This window comes from Trichechus manatus, unplaced genomic scaffold (assembly GCF_000243295.1).
Source record: "Trichechus manatus latirostris isolate Lorelei unplaced genomic scaffold, TriManLat1.0 scaffold00116, whole genome shotgun sequence".
Classification (NCBI taxonomy): domain Eukaryota; kingdom Metazoa; phylum Chordata; class Mammalia; order Sirenia; family Trichechidae; genus Trichechus; species Trichechus manatus.
Window position 1 is genome coordinate 7,574,244 of NW_004444052.1, and position 16,480 is coordinate 7,590,723.

Consider the following 16,480-nt stretch of genomic DNA (forward strand, 5'->3'; position numbering starts at 1 on the left):
ACATCCCTGCATTTTTTCACTTTCTGGCTGATCGACTATTTCTTTTCCCTTGTGTGACTTTTTGTAGTGCTTGACTATATGTCCTTTGGAGATTTAGAAGTTTATTTTATAGATTTGTATAAGGCTTCATATAGTCTGGGTAAAAATTTTATCTGTTACATTTATAAGTTGTGTATCACTGTTTTGCATTTTATCTTATTTTCCATGGCTTTTTTTAAAAAAAAAGTGGGGGGGGGAGAAGGGGATTAAAAATTTTAAAAATAATTGCCTTACCTTTTTTTATATGTGATTTCACCTTTTGCCTTGTGAAAAGATTCTCTTTCTGTAGATAGGAAACTTTATTCTGTTTTGTTCTACTTTTTTCCCCATGATGTGATTAAAGGAAAAAACAAAAAATAATTCTACTGGAATAAATATCTGTGTCACATACACACATACATATACACAATGAGGGCTGGATCTAAATTAGCTTTGCTTTATATTGGGATCCTGTTGTCCCAGAAACATTAACTAGTTTCTTTTCTCTCTATGATTCTACTTAGTATGTATCACATATCCCATTCTTATGTATACTGAGAATTTATTTCTGGATTCTTTACTTATTCCAATTATTTGTTTCTGACTTTGAGCCAGCCTGTGACATGTTATAGTATGTTTTTTACATCTAGGAGGTGTGGTCGTGTCTTGCCTTACTACTTTTTCTCCATGTTATTGTTTTGGTAGTTTATAAGTTTTCTAAACAAATTTTAGACTTGAATTCTTAGAAGTGTGATGGAATATAAATGGGAATTGTGTTAATGTATATATTGATGGGTGGGAAAAATTTAACCTTCCCATCTGGTAGCATGGCATAACTGTTCATTTTTAAGTTTTCCTCTTTTTTTCCCCACTTAATTTAATTTTTTAATATAAGCCTCACGTATCCTGTGTCCTATTAATTATTTTTCTAGTTTTGATTGCTCTTGTGAAAAGCTGACTGATCCACTGCATTGGAAGTGCAGTTGTTTGGGTTTCATTTATGAGAGATACCGACTTCTTTAATGACTTGCTTTACTGTGCAGCATATGTTACGAGCGGATCTTCAGTGTAAAAAGCTTCTGTTGTTGGTGATTGCCTTCTACGTGCCTGAGTGTAAGGGCTGAAAAGACCCATGTGTTCACCAGTAGCCTGTGCTCCACCACACACACCTAAGGATCTTGGAACACACAGTGAGCTGGCACTGTGTCTAGGATTAAGGGAAAGAATTTCCAATTCTTGATCTTTTTTTGGCTGTGACTAGAGTATGTCTTAGTCTTGAATGAATATCTGATTCATAAAGTTAGGATGTTTAACCAACATCACAGAGAGAACCTTGTGAAATGCCTACAGTTGCAGAAACCAGAGGCTTAACTGCCATTTTACCTACTTACCCATTAACCCTCTCATCTTGGTACCCCAGTTCTTCTTTCCATAGCTGAGAGCCATCTTCATCCCCCTACCCCAACCCCTAACACACACACAATTGCTTTTACCCCATGGTGTTGTAGATTTGAGTACCATTTCTTCTTGCTCACTTTGCTGGACCTCTCTTAGTGGTACCTCAGTTTTCTCTTCAGTAAAATGGGAATAATAAAAATCTTTTCATAGGGCATTGGGAAGATAAATGAGCTAATGAAAGTGAACTTGTTAAAGGCAATGGGGGATCCTGAATTGGATCCTAGAACTGAAAGAGGATATTAGTGGAAAAGCTAGTGACATCCAAATAAAGTCCAGAGTTTAGCTAATAGTAATGTACTAATGTTAAATTTCTTTCTTTTTTTTTTAGTTTTGATAAATGTGTCATGGTTATGTAACGTGGCAACATGAGGAGAAGCCAGGTGCAGGGCACACTATCTTTGTACTACCTTTGTAACTTTTCTATAAATACAAAATTATCCCAAAATAAATTTTTTTTTAAAGAACCTGCTTTACAAATGATGGTGTTGTACAAATTTCAGGCAGTTTTATTTCAAATATCTTTCTTTTGTTAGATTATTAGTTTTATTTAACAAGTCTTTATTGAGCAAACATTTATCAAATGCCATTTTTGCTAAGTATTACAGACATTGTAAAGAATATAAGATTAGGCCCCTACCCTATACTGTTTCCAAAAAGGAAGTTGAAAATACATCATCAGCTAAGTATCAACACAGCAAGTGTCACAATGGCTGTGTGGTTGCGTAGAACACAGGTGCTACGGGCTATGAAGAGGGAATAATCACCCTAGGCTGAAGTGGTGGGGAGGACATCCTGGAAGGAGGGCTGATGTGAGCAAAGAGATGGAGGCATGAACAGAGAAGTTAGAGTGGCAGTAGTAAAAAGTAAGGAAATAAAGGGAGATAAGTTATGTACATCAAATAATTAAGATTAATGGTTAGAGAACGTTGGCCATATTGAATGAGAGAAGATGTGAAACACAAAAGTTTTTAAAAATAGGATGAAGTTGTAACTCTTTGATTTGATGACCCAGTTTTTCTCTCTACTTGAAGCCACATGATGGTTTGAATATGGTGCCTTGTCACTGGTTTACCAGAGTGACTTTGGGCCAGTAACTTAATTTGTCTGAACTTTAGTTTCTTCTGACTGTAAGATGTGATGGGATGGATTTAACTCTGAGGTTCTTTCAAGCTCTCATGTTCTATATATATAGTTGGAATCAACTCGATGGCAGTGCATTTGGTTTTGGTTTATATATATATACATATATACACACAGATACACCCAGACATATATATGTATGTATATATATGCACACACAGACATACATATACACAATCTTTGAGAGCAGAGAGTCTAAGCATGGGCACAGAAAGCTTGTCAACACTAGGATATCCAGCTTTCATGTTCTTCTATTTCCAAAACTAAACTTAAGGTGTAGCACTAAACAGATGAGCTACTCCAGTAAATCAAAGACTCCTGGATAGTCCTTTGAACAGATATAGTCTTGGTGGGAACCCTTCTAACTAGATTTGCAGGGTAGGCAAATAGTTGATAAGGGACAGTGTCTTAGTCATCTAGTGCTGCTGTAACAGAAATACCACAAGTGGATGGCTTTAACAAAGAGAAGTTTATTCTCTCACTGTCCAGTAGGCTAGAAATCCGAATTCAGGACTCTGGCTCCAGAGGAAGGATTTCTCTTTGTGTCGGCTCTGGAGGAAGGTCCTTGTCATTAGTCTTCCCTTGGTCTGGAAGCATCTCAGTGCAGGAACCTCAGGTCCAAAGTATGCACTCTGCTCCTGGCACTGCTTTCTTGGTGGTATGAGGTCCTAATGTCCCTCTGCTCACTTTTCTCTTTCATATCTCAAAAGAGATTGGCTTAAGACACTATCCAATCTCGTAGATCTCATCAATATAACTGCCACTGATCCATCTTATTACATCATAGTGATAGAATTTACAACATATAGGGAAATCATATCAGATGATAAAATGGTAGACAATCATACAACACTGGGAATTATGACCTAGCCAAGTTGACAGGTATTTTGGGGGGACACAGTTCAATCCACGACAGACATTTCTCTTTATAAGCGTATTCCAGCCAATAAATGAGGAAGGTTTAATAGAGTTAGGAGACTTTGTGACAACAGTGGTTAAGAGCTCTGCTCTAACCAAAAGGTCCTCAGTTTGAATCTACCAGTTACTGCTTGGAAACCCTATGAGGCAGTTCTACTTTGTCCTATAGGGTTGCTATGAGTCACGAGTTTTTTTGGTCTTTAATAGAATTAGAATATTACTGTTTTGCAGCCTCCAGTGAATTAATGGATTTAGGCAACAATCATGAATGGTGGCTAACATGGCAAAAGAGAGACAACCAGACAATATATGCCTTCTCCATCCATGCCACAAAAATTGAATATATATAAAATTTAAAAGAATATTGAAATGAACCCATCACCCAACTTCAACTGTTATTGACTCATGGCCATTTTAATTTTATCTACAGGCCCATCCACCTCTCTTCTCCCCACTTTTCCTCCTTACTCCCAAATTATTGCATTTAAATTTTTGATATTACCAAACTGTTCTCCAAAGACTTCTTAGCAATTTCCACTTCCACCAGCAGTATGTGAAAATGCCTGTTTTTGTTATACTCTTACCAGTGTGTGATTAAACATTTTCATCCCGGTCAGTCTGATAAATTAAAAAATGGTATTTCATTATAGCCTTAAATTACATTTCTTGTATCATAATTGAAATTGATCATTTTTCATATGTGTAAGAGTAATTTATATTTCCTTACTGTTAGGTGTTTGTTCATATTTTTTATCTTTTTCTTATTGATTTGTAGGGGTTCTTTTTCATATGAAAGAAATTAGCAATTGGTTTGTAATATGAGTTGGTAATAATTTTCCCAGTTTGTTGTTTTCCTTTTGACTTTGCTTGTGATGTTTTTGCTATGTAGAAATTTTTAATTTTAATGTAGTTGAATTCATCAATCTTTTATGACTTCTACATTTTATGTGATACTTAAAGAAAGTTTTCACTTTGAGATTATGAAAATATTCTTCCCTGTTTTCTTTAGTTCCTCTGTAGTTTTGGAAACCCTAGTGGCATAGTGGTTAAGAGCTACGGTTGCTAACCAAAAGGTTGACAGTTCAAATCCACCAGGTGCTCCTTGAAAACCCCATGGGGCAGTTCTACTCTGTCCTATAGGGTCACTATGAGTCAGAATCGACTTGATGGCAACAAGTTTTTTGGTAATTTCATTTTTTATGTCAACATTTCTGATCCATCTCGAATTTATTTTGGTATAAAGAATGGGGTAGGGGTACAACTTAATTCTTTTCCTAGTATACTACCTAGTTGTCCCAGCACTGTTTATTGAATAATCTGTTTAAAATTCCATCTTTGTAAAAAAATAAATGAATAAAGTGCCATCTTTGTGATATACTAAATTGGTATGTATATTGAATTCTACTTCTGAATTTTCTTGTATTCATCTAGCAGTACCACATCGTTTTAATTGTTGTAGCCTTACAGTATATTTTAATACTTTAGAGAACTAGTCTTCCTACACACTGTTCTTCTTTAGAATTTTCATAGCTATTCTTGTGTATATATTTTTCCTTATGCATTTTAGAATGAATTTATCTAGTTCTCAAAAAAGTCATGATTGTGTTTTTTTAAGTTAGAATTGAGTTAGAGTTGTAGATTTACATAAAGAGAATTGGCATCTATTGTGTTTTACTAACTTGGATGAGATAGAATAGTCATATAAATACAAAATTTTGCATTTATGTTGGGGAAACATCAATTGCACAGGATTTAGTCATTTATTAAACAAGTTATTTAATTTATGTGCCAGATAGTATTTCATACACAGGGGAGAAAGCAAATGAATAAATTGTAGGCCGTCCCTAGCCTCAGGCCCTTGGTATGTGGTAAGATCAAGCTTGACATCACATCTTGTGAAGAAATTTTAGTTTCAGCTGACAGCCAATCTCATGTTAGCCAACTGGGTCATGTGGTTGTTTCAGAGTTATTACAATCTTGGGTCGCATTAGAGCATGTGCAGAGGGAGGAGTAGAGTGTGTGAGTGAGTGGTTCAGGCTCTGGAGACAGACAGTCTCGTTAAAACCCGTTGTTGTTGAGTTGATTCTGACTCGAAGCAGACAGTAGGGTTGTGAAATAGTTGCTGTGTGACCCTGGGCAGGTTATTAACCTCTTTGAGACTCAGTTTCCTCAGCTGTAAAATGGGGGATATTAGTTGTACTTTACTCATGTGGGGCTGATTGCATGTGAGGTTTAAATGAGATAATCCGTGTAAAGTGCTTTGCACCTCGTCTGGCACACACCAAGTGTTCCATAAATGTTAGCGGTTGTTGTTGTCAGCTGCCTTTGAGTCGACTCCTGACTCATCGAGACCCCATGCACAATGGAATGAAACGCTGCCAGGAGCTACGCCATCCCCATGATTGGTTGCAGATTAGACCATTGTGATTTAATTGAGTTTAATTGGGTTTTCATTGGCTGCTTTTTGGCAGTAGATCACCAGGCCTTTCTTCCAAAGGTTAACTAGTGTATTTATATTGCCATTTATATTTGTAATCTGACTCTGCTGGTCTGATGGTATTTGAATTATTATGTTCAATTCCTGATAACATTATTTAAAAGCAGCAGTAGAAGATGGTATCTAGAAGAGGGCAGCCAGATGCATGGTAAGCACAGGGTTGCTGGAAACAGGGCCATTCAAGAAACGTTAAAGAAATGGTAGGCCTTTACTCTGGGAAAGGGATGGCTAATGAGAAATAGGGTAGCGAGATACTTGTTTTGCATTGTTTTGGTATGGGGATAGGAAACTAAGATCAGCTAGTTGAATGCAGCTTAACGTAATAAAAACTTTCTGGTAGTTACATCTGTTCAACGATAAAATGGCTCTGTAGTGAGCTCCCTGTCAGAGGAATGTTCAAGAAGCTGGATAACCATTTGTTAGGGAAACTACAAAAAGAATTTTTGAATTAGGAAGATGAGGCTAAAAGACAACTAAGGGTTTTTCCTACGAAATTCTAGTATAAATGTGCACATATGCTATCACATGTATAGAAAATTCTCTGCATATTGCTTATTTATTTTCAAAGAATTGTAATTCTTCAAAAAACTTATTTGACTCTTTCTTTTTTATTGATGTAATTAAATGAAGTTTACATTTCAAGTTAGTCTCCCATAAGAATTTTTTTTTTTTTAACATACATTGTTATGAGACCCCAACTGCTCACCTCATTCTGCGACAGCACACTCCTCCCCTCCGCCCCTGATTCCCCATGAACATTCAACCAGCTCCTAACTCTCTCTGCCTTCCCCTCTCACCTCTGGACAGAAGCCGCCCCTTTGGTCTCTTATATCTACTTGTCTAGGAGGCACATTCTTCACGAATATCACTTTATGTCCCACGTCCAGTCCAATCCCTGTCTGAAGAGTTGGCCTCAGAAATTGTTTTAGTTCTGGGGTGATGGAGAGACCAGGGTATTTGACTCTTTTTTGATGTAGAGGATATTGCAGTGCCTTGGGGGTCCTTGTGAACATATGTGATCATCAAAGAAATGAAGAAGCAGAGAAATAAGGAGACGTGGCAACTAGCTTATTTCACTTCTGTCTCTGTCCTTTGTTACCTTGGAGACAAGTACCTTAGCTTCTGAGCCCCATCTTTTTCATCTGGAGTACTAATCCTTGCTTCCTACTCTGAGCATGAATCTTTAAAAGAATAAGAACATTATTGGAAGTTTTCTGCCTTTTCTTGTGTATGGAGCTTTTTTTTTCTGTTTACTATTTCTTTTTAAAAAAACTTTATTGTGTTTTAGGTGAAAGTTTACAGCACAAATTAGTTTCTCATTCAAAAATTTATACACAGATTGTTTTATGACATTGGTTGCAATCCCGACAATGTGTCTTTCCCTTTATACTTTGGGTTCCTGGTTTCCGTTCTTTCTGGTTTCCTGTCCCTTCCTGCCTTCTCCTCTTTGCTTTTGGGCAGGTGTTGCGCATTTAATCTCCATACTAGATTGAACTAAGGAGGACACTCCTCATGTGTGTTATCGTTTGTCTTATAGGCCTGTCTAATCTTTGGCTGAAAGGTGGACTTCGGGAGTGGCTTCAGTTCTGAATTAGCAGGGTGTCCAGGGGCCATAGTCTCGGGGTTCCTCCAGTCTCTGTCAGACCAGTAAGTCTGGTCTTTTTTTGTGAATTTAAATTTTATTTTACATTTTTCTTCCACTCCGTCTGGAACCATCTATTGTGATCCCTGTTACGGTGGTCGGTGGTGGTAGCTGGGCACCATGTAGTTCTTCTGGGCTCAGGCTGGTGGAGGCGGTGGTTCATGTGGTCCATTAGTCCTTTGGACTGATATTGTATGGAACTTTTTGAAGGAAAGTGTTATTCTTGCCTTGTAGACTATTGACAAGTTTAAAAAGTATATGATCCTATAAATTTGGCTTTGGCCTTGCTCCTTTTAGCACCAAAACACTTCCCTGTGACTTCATCTTTCCTGCTACTTTTTTATTGTAATAAATGTAACCACAGTATGTTATAAAAACCTAATCAAGTTATATAAAAAAGAGGTGGTATTTAATTGTTTCAGATTTATCTCTTTTTTTTGAGCAGGCACGACTGGCTTGCTGTAATTTCCTAAGTTATGTACTGTGAAACCTTTTCCTGTCACCTGATACACTTATGGTAACATTATAGGTGGTGTGTTAGTTAGCATGTTAAATGAACAGTGAACAACTAGTAAATGTGAGCAGAATTCTTAGCTAATCTTTAAAATATGATTTCTGTGTTTTCAGTGAATGACGAAGCCACTGCAGCCACTGACCCTGAAGAACCTTCTGTTGTTGGTGTGACATCCTCACCTGCTGCAGTGTCGAATGTGACCCTGAACCCCAATGCAGCCTCTCTCCCTGCACCAGCCACACCAGCTGAAGGAGAGGAGCCAGGCACCTCGGGCACTCAGCAGCTCTCAACGACTGCCCAGGCCCCTGATGCTCTGCCTGCTGGGTGAGTGGCTTCTGTCCCCCAACAGCGCTTTCCCCCTGTGAAGACCAAGGCTCCCTCACCGGGGCAGAAACAACATGGTTATTTATTACCAAGTGGCCGGTGGTCTCTGGGGAGAGGGGAGGCTGCCATGCATAGGAGCCGGGGGGTATGGAAGAACTGCTTGCTCTACATAAATCTTAAAAAGAATCTAAATCATCTAGGACAGAATCACTACTACCTTATACTGTGAGTTTAAATGAATAGCTTGACTCTTTGAGTGTGGCTTTTATAGAACAAGGAGCTCATTTTGCCTTCCTAAATCATTGGAGGGTGTGTGCATAGATCCCGTCTAGAAAACGGCTTTTCTCTGTTGATTAGTATCTTATCTTCCTATAGAGGACTTAGGCTTAGACTCTGATATTGTATGGTGTCTGACTCCCTGTGGAGCCCTGGTGGCACAGTGGTTAAGAGCTCAGTTACTAGCCAAAACGTTGGCAGTTTGAATCCACCAGCTGCTCCTTGGAAACCTATGGGGTAGTTCTACTCTGTCCTATAGGGTTGCTATGAGTCAGAATCAACTTGATGGCAGTGGATTTTTTTTTTTTTTTTGGCTCCCCATAGCCAGGTTTGATGTTAACGTGGGCTGCCAGTTTTCTTGCCGTTCTTTAGGTCAGAATTAAATCTTATGGTAAAGACCCTGGGTGGTAAGAAGATTGGCCTCAGTAAGCCAAAGGGAAGACCAAGTTTGGCTATATAGTGAGTGGCGATTAAGAGCATGGACTTGGGAATCAAATAGATCTAGGTTTGAATCCTTGCTCCATGCTATGTGGCCTTGACTGAGTGAATTATTGACTCTGAGCTCATGTCCTCCCTGTAATGTGGAGATAATAACCATACATATCTCTCCAGGAAATTGAGAGGCTCAGATAAGATGTGTGTGAAGCACCCAGGGAATGATGGGTGTTGGACCTGGTGAATGATATTTTTGAAGTGCTTGTGAAGGAACCATAAAGGAGGGGATTGCTTCTGAACTGGACAGTGAAGTCTTGTCTCAGTGACTCGTAGTCAGCGACAGTCCTATTGTGGGCCTGCCGTCTGTCTTGGTTATTAGTTTGGTACCAAGGAAACCAGTGTTTGTATGGCTGCAGTCACTATCAGGCCGATGTTTGCTTGATGTGGTGTGTGGGGATGGTCTTCTGGGCCCTTACAATCATAAAGGAAAAGAAACAGATGCCTCTCCTCTTGCTTGATGTATAATGTGCTGTATTGTTCTTAATCCACTTTAGAACTCAGCTGTTGAAACAAAAACCCTAAATCTGAAGGACTATGCAATTTTTACCATGTACATATTGGATCTCTAGCACTTGGCACCTACCTAACGCATCTCTCTTACTTAAGTAAACTGAAGGAATGAAGAGTGTTGCAGATATACTTAATACTGAAAACCTGGAGAGAATCAGGAGGGTTGAGAGGCGACTCTGAAAAATTTTTGTGAATTGTTTGATTTTGTGAAAAAATTAATAACCAATCACTTATGTCCAATTACTCCCTACAGAGATGTCTTTTCTCTTTTGTATGGGGTAAAGACTACTTGAAAGACCTTTGTTTTGTTTATAATTTCAAATCTGTATGCTATAATTTTGGGGGAGCAGAGCAGAACCATGTTGGCAGAAGGAGAGAAAATGGCTGCCTGCGTCCCCTGTGAGCTGTTTGTTTTCTTTCCGCTGAGCAAATGCCTGGAAGGCCGGCTTCACTCCTGTGTCAGTCACAGGCAATTAGGGCTAATGGCTCAACATGTCTTTATGTAGGGTGTGTGTGAGGGTTACTGTTCTAAAGGATTGGGCGCTTCCTGTTTCCAGGCAGCTGGAAAACTCCAGGCTCTGAAAAAGCTCTTTATTCTAAATCTGGCGGATCGGGCAGCCCAGGAAAGCCTATTTCCCTCCCTCATCCTGCCAGAGGCCAAAACACTTTTCTGAGGTAGAGTTTGAACAGCATCTTTTCCCTGGAGCATTTAGAACGTGACCAGGCCCATGTGCAGATCTGAGAAGGCTGCCCCCTGACCCCCTTTAACATGTATGATGGTCCAGAGAATGGTATTGGGGGCCTAGTTCTCTAGCCCGGACAGGCTTCCAGATGCCTATCTCTAAGACGACTAAGAAAGCTTCTGTACTTTGTGGGCTGTCTCAGCGCCTGGAGAGCATCAGCTGTCTAACCAGAGAGTGCCACTAGCATGGCTGAGTATGTAGTAGTGAGAATGGCAGACTTTCAGCTTGCTGTTCTGTGAGGCAACCCAGAACAGGCATGCTTTCTACAGTGATCCTTCCAATTCTTTGACCTACTGTCCCCACCCAGCTTATTTACATCTTCAGGAGATCCAGACAAGTTGTTGTTAGGTGCCTTTGAGTTAGTTCCAACTCATAGCGACACTGAATACAGCAGAACGAAACACTGCCCGATCCTGCACCATCCTCACGGTCATTGCTATGCTTAGGCCCATTTTGCAACCACTGTGTCAATCCATCTCATTGAGGGTCTTCCTTTTTTTCATTGACCCTCTACTTTACCAAGCGTGATTCCCCCAGGGACTTATCCCTGCTGATAACTGTCCAAAGTATGTGAGATGAAGTCTCACCATCCTCACTTCTAAGGAGCATTCTGGCTATACTTCTAAGGCAGATTTGCTCATTTTTCTGGCAGTCTATGGTGTATTCAACATTCTTTGCCAACACCATAATTCAAAGGCGTCAATTCTTCTTCAGCCTTACTTGTTCATTGTCCAGCTTTCGCATGCACATGCACATGAGGCAATTGAAGATACCTTGGCTTGGGTCAGGTGCACCTTAGCCCTCAAAGTGACATCTTTGCTTTTTAACACTTTAAAGAGGTCTTTTGCAGCAGATTTGCCCATTGCAATACATCATTTGTTTTCTTGACTGCTGCTTCCAGACAAGACGGGCTATATAGTCCTGGTATTTTGGCTTCAGGAGTCAAGGAAGCAGTAAGAGTGAAATATGTCATTCTAATCCAAATACCAACAGAGTCATTCTCTTGTGTGCAGAGAGAGTGAAGTGGCGTTACATAGGAAATGTGCTTTCTCCCTGAATTTGCAGAATATCTTTATCTTCTATGAGGGTATAGAAATCTAGTTTCTGTTTAATTGAGCATCTACTACTGCCCAACTAATATACTAAAGATTTTACATGGTTCATTAAACAAAATATTCATTAGTACTTACAATGTGTCAGGTCCAGGGCAAGTGCTGTGCTGAATAAGAAATGGTCTTTGTGCTCAGATTGTTTTAGAATACCTGCTCTGGTCACTCTGAGTTCTCCTCCTTGGTGACCTCATCCATTCACTTGGCTTCCACTGGGATCTGATGCCAACTCCTGTATTTATGTCTTGAGTCCATTCTTCTCTCCTCACCCATTGCCCACTGCTGGGATAGCTTCACTTGAGTTTCTTAACCCAACGTCTTAAATCCAGCCTATCTAAAATGGAACTCATTATCCTACCTACCCCAGCCTGCCTAGAATCTAGTCTCCATCCTGATAATGATGCCACCATTCACCTAAGTGACCATCAAGCCAGACATCTTTTCCTTCTCCCTGATATCCATCCAGGCAGCAAGCGCTGTCTCTACCCCTAGATCATGCTCTCTCAGGTCCCTGTACTTTTTTTTCTTAGCACTGATTGCAAATGTAATTTAAATAATGATTTATTGAGTGACTATCCCCCACGATACTGTAAGTGCCGTGTGGGTGGGAATCAGGTCTTTTTTGTTTGCCATAGTATGTCCATTGCCTAGCACAGTGCCTGCTGCACAGTGGGACCCCAGGAAATAGTTTTTAAGTGAAAGATTGATTGTCTTGACTCGCAAGTCTGTCCACTTTTCTGTATATTTTTGCCATATTCCAGACCACATTACCCGTATCTGTCACTCAGATAACTATTGACTATTCTTCCCTCTCTTGTCTATTTTGACGTTTTTAAATAAAAATCTGAGCATTTCATTCCACCATTTAAAATGCTGCAGTGGCTTCCTATTGCCTCTAGGATATAAATTCCCAAATCCTTAGCAAGGCCTAAAAACCCTGCATGATATGACCCCACTTACCCCTCGAACCTCCCATGGAAGGTACTCTCTTCTTTGCTTTTTAAGCTCTAGCCATAATAACTTATTTTAGTTTCACAAATGCACCGTCCTCTTGCCCAACATAACTAGTTGCTCTTTCTGAAGGCTTCCTCACTGTTTGTCCATTAATTCCTTTACATCTTCAAATCACAGCTGAATCAGTAATGCCTCTGGGAATCCTTCCCTGATCCTTGGTAGATGATGCCGTATGTACTTCCATTGTAACTCTTGTAATTACTTGTTGCATGTCTGTTTGCCCCGCTGGGTGGAAAACGCCAAGATGGCAGGGAGCCTGGTACAAAGTAGGCCCCCAAGAAATATTTTAATGAATAAGTGAATAAATTTAAATGCCATGTTTTTTTCCCTTCACCTGAATGAATGTATTCTACTTCTTTGCTGCCTCAAAGAAAGAGCAAGTCGAGGAGCATCACATTTTCTTCCCAAGGGCAAGAAGGTTGAGCCTAATGCTGTCACTCACAGGGCTGGCTGGCTTCGGGTTCAAATATGCATCTTTCACAGGTTCCAAGAGGGTCCTCTCTGCCCACTAGGGGTTTCTTGTGCACAGAGGGGTGCTGGGAAGTGTATTTCCTCTTGGCTAATGTGTTTCTGGGAAACCCTGGTTGCGTAGTGATTAAAAGCTACAGCCCCTAACCAAAATGTCAGTAGTTCGAATCCACCAGGTGCTCCTTGGAAACCCTATGCAGCAGTTCTACTCCGTCCTATAGGGTCGTTATGAGTCGGAATAGACTTGAGGGCAACGGGTTTGGTTTTAATGTGTTTCTGAGCCAAGCTAGATTGTTTTCTCAAAGCTTCAGTTGTCTCTGTCCAACTTTATCTTCTCAACCCCTTCACTCTCCTTTAATGAACAATAGTGAGCAAAGATGGAAACCTGGTGCTTAGCTGGTAACCTAAAGGTCGGTGGTTTGAACCCACTATCTTTCCTCGGGAGAAAGATGTGGCAGTCTGCTTCCGTAAAGATTACAGCCTTGGACAACCTGTGGGGCAGTTCTACTCTATCCTTCAGGTTGCTATGAGTCAGAATTGACTTGAGGGCAACGGGTTTTGTTTTGTGGTTTTTTTTTTTTTTTTTTTTTTGGTTTAGTGAGCCAGGTTCACTTAAGGATTCCAAGTGGATATTTTTCAGTTTGCCACCTTGTCTTTCTGACATTTGTTGCAGGCTCTGGTCATAAAGAGGTCACACGTGTCTGTGTTTTTTAAGGACTAAAGGTTACCGAAAGCAGGAATGCATTAATCCAAATACAACACCCTCTTACTTTTTCTCTCTCCTTGTTCTCTAAGCGGCCCTGGTGGTGCAGTGGTTAAGTGTTTGGCTGTTAACCAAAAGGTCGGCAGTTCAAATCTACCAGCTGCTGCTTGGAAACCCTATGGGGCAGTTCTACTATGTCCTGTAGAGTTACTATGAGTCGGAATCGACTCGATGGTAACGGGTTTTTTTGGTTCTCTAAACTCCACTGCTTTCTATTAAAAAAAAAAATCGTTGTGGTAAAACATATACAACAAAATATTTGCCATTTTTACCCTTTTAAAGTATGATTCAGTGACATTAATTACATTCATAGTGTTGTACGACCATCACCACTATCCACTTCCAAAGTTTTTCATCACCCCAAGCAGAAACTCAGCACCCCTTAAGCAGTTAACTTCCTATTTCCCTATCACTCAGCCTCTGGTAATAAACTTTTGTCTTTATGCATTTGCTTATTCTAAGTATTTCATATAAGTGGGATCATACAATATTTGTCCTTTTGTATCTGACTTATTCACTCAGCATAATGTTTTTCAAGGTTCTTCCATGTCATAACTTTTATCAGAACTTCATTTCTCTTCATGGATGAATAATATCGTATTGTATGGATATACCACATTCTCTTTATCCATTCATCTGTTGATGGACATGAGTTATTTCTACCTTTTGCTATTCTGAATAATGCTGCAAAGAACATTGGCGTACAAGTCCCTGTTTGTGCTCCCACTTTTAAGTTACTTGGGCATATATCTAAGAGCGGAATTGCCAGGTCATATGATAATTCTATGTTTAACTTTTTGAGGAATCACCCAAGTGTTTTCTATAAGAGCTACATCATTTTACATTCCCACCAGCAATGCATAAGCAGTCCAATTTCTCTGCTTCCTCACCAGCACTTTTCTGTTTTTCTGATTAGAGCCATCCTGCTGGGTGTGAAGTGGTATCTCATTGTAGTTTTGATTTGCGTTTCCCTAGTGACTAATGGGAGCCCTCGTGGCCCAGTGGTGAAGTGCTACGGCTGCTAACCAAAAGGTCAGCAGTTTGAATCCACCGGCTGCTCCTTGGAAACCCTATGGGGCAGTTCTACTCTGTCCTGCAGGGTTGCTATGAGTCGGAATCGACTTGACGGCAATGAGTTTTTTTTAATGACTAGTGATGTTGAGTATCTTTTCATATGCTTATTGGTCATTTGTATATCTTCTTGGAGAAGTATCTATTCAAGTCCTTTGCTCATTTTTAAATTTGGGTTATCTTTTTGTTGTTGTTGAGTTTTAGGAGTTCTTTTTATATTCTGGATATTAAACCTGTATCAGATATGTGGTTCCCAAATATTTTCACCAGTTCTTAGGTTGCCTCTTCACATTCTTGATAAAGTCCTTTGATGCATAAAAGTTTTTAATTTTGGTGAAGTCTGATTTATCTATTTTTTTCCTTTGTTGCTTATGTTTTTATACAGCTTTTAATTTAATTAGCATGAAAGAAGCCAATTGGAAGGGTGTGAATTTTTCAGATTGCAAATGTCCATTACAGGAGGGGTGCTGGGAGGGCACAGGAGGCATAGTGAGAGAGTGGTCCAGGTAGTGGGCAATGGGACATGAGGCCATTATGGTCAGCTGGGTCTGCATCTGGTTTTTATCAGCACTGAGCCCACTTTGGGGACTGAGTACTCATTAACTGACAGTGTGTACGTGGCTTAGATAAACTCCAAGAGCGTCCCAGTCTCTGCAGCTCACTCAGGCCCTTGCACACAGAGGCACATTATTTTACCCTGGCAACGAGCACACTGCTGTGGTTTCTTACATAAGGGAGGGCGTTGTGCTTTGGACTGCCGACTTACCTCTGTGCTGCCATTTCATACCATCCTTTTTCTCCGCAGTCATTGACCACTGTGTCTGTTTTCTGCCTCAGAGTACAATTAATTGAGGAGAGGTGTTTTCTAGATCTTTCAGAATTGTCATCTTCACAACCCCCACTCCAAACTACTGAGATCCAGAGGCACTTTCTCCAGGTAGTGCAGGAGACACCATCAAGGATGACATCCTTGTAAGAGTTCTTTGATGTTTTGTTTGTAGAGACACTTTAATAAATGTTGAAATTTAGAGCTTCTCTGCTAAATTATAAATCAGCCACTGCCATTTAATATCATTCTAAACTCAGTTTTGGCATAAACCAAAGATTTTTACTCAAGGAGTTTTAAAATAGTGCTTCTCAAACTGTCTTTGAAGAACCAGTCATTTTTTGTTGTTTTTTGTTTTAATTCATTTGTTTACTTTCAATCTGTTGCAAATCCTTACTTTTGTTCTATACCCTGTTCAATGAAGTTAATCTAGTGATCACATATTTGGATGTTGTGGCAATGTCAATTTATTACAGAAGCTCTAAATGCTTAGACATTTCTGTACTTTTCTGGTCCCAGAACAGTAACAGTTTGTTCCATGGACCATACCTTGAGTAGCAATGGATTAAAGGACTATCTGGGCCTTTTTCCAGCTTGTTTCTTTGCTGAATATGGTTTAGTTCTTAACTCTGCAAGGGTTATTACATGCTTAGGAAATGCTGAAAGGAGCCCTGGTGGCACAGTGGGTAAGTGC

At 39.8% G+C, this 16,480-nt stretch overlaps 1 protein-coding gene across 2 annotated transcripts in view; it reads left to right on the plus strand.

Annotated features, from left to right (window-relative positions):
• WWP2 (WW domain containing E3 ubiquitin protein ligase 2) overlaps positions 1-16,480 on the plus strand; it is a 157,857-nt gene that overhangs the window by 94,277 nt on the left and 47,100 nt on the right. For both annotated transcript variants that reach the window (XM_004384062.2, XM_023738418.1), the window contains exon 8: positions 8,301-8,511. In XM_004384062.2, coding sequence (XP_004384119.1) covers positions 8,301-8,511 — 211 coding nt within the window. The remainder of the gene's footprint in view (positions 1-8,300; positions 8,512-16,480) is intronic.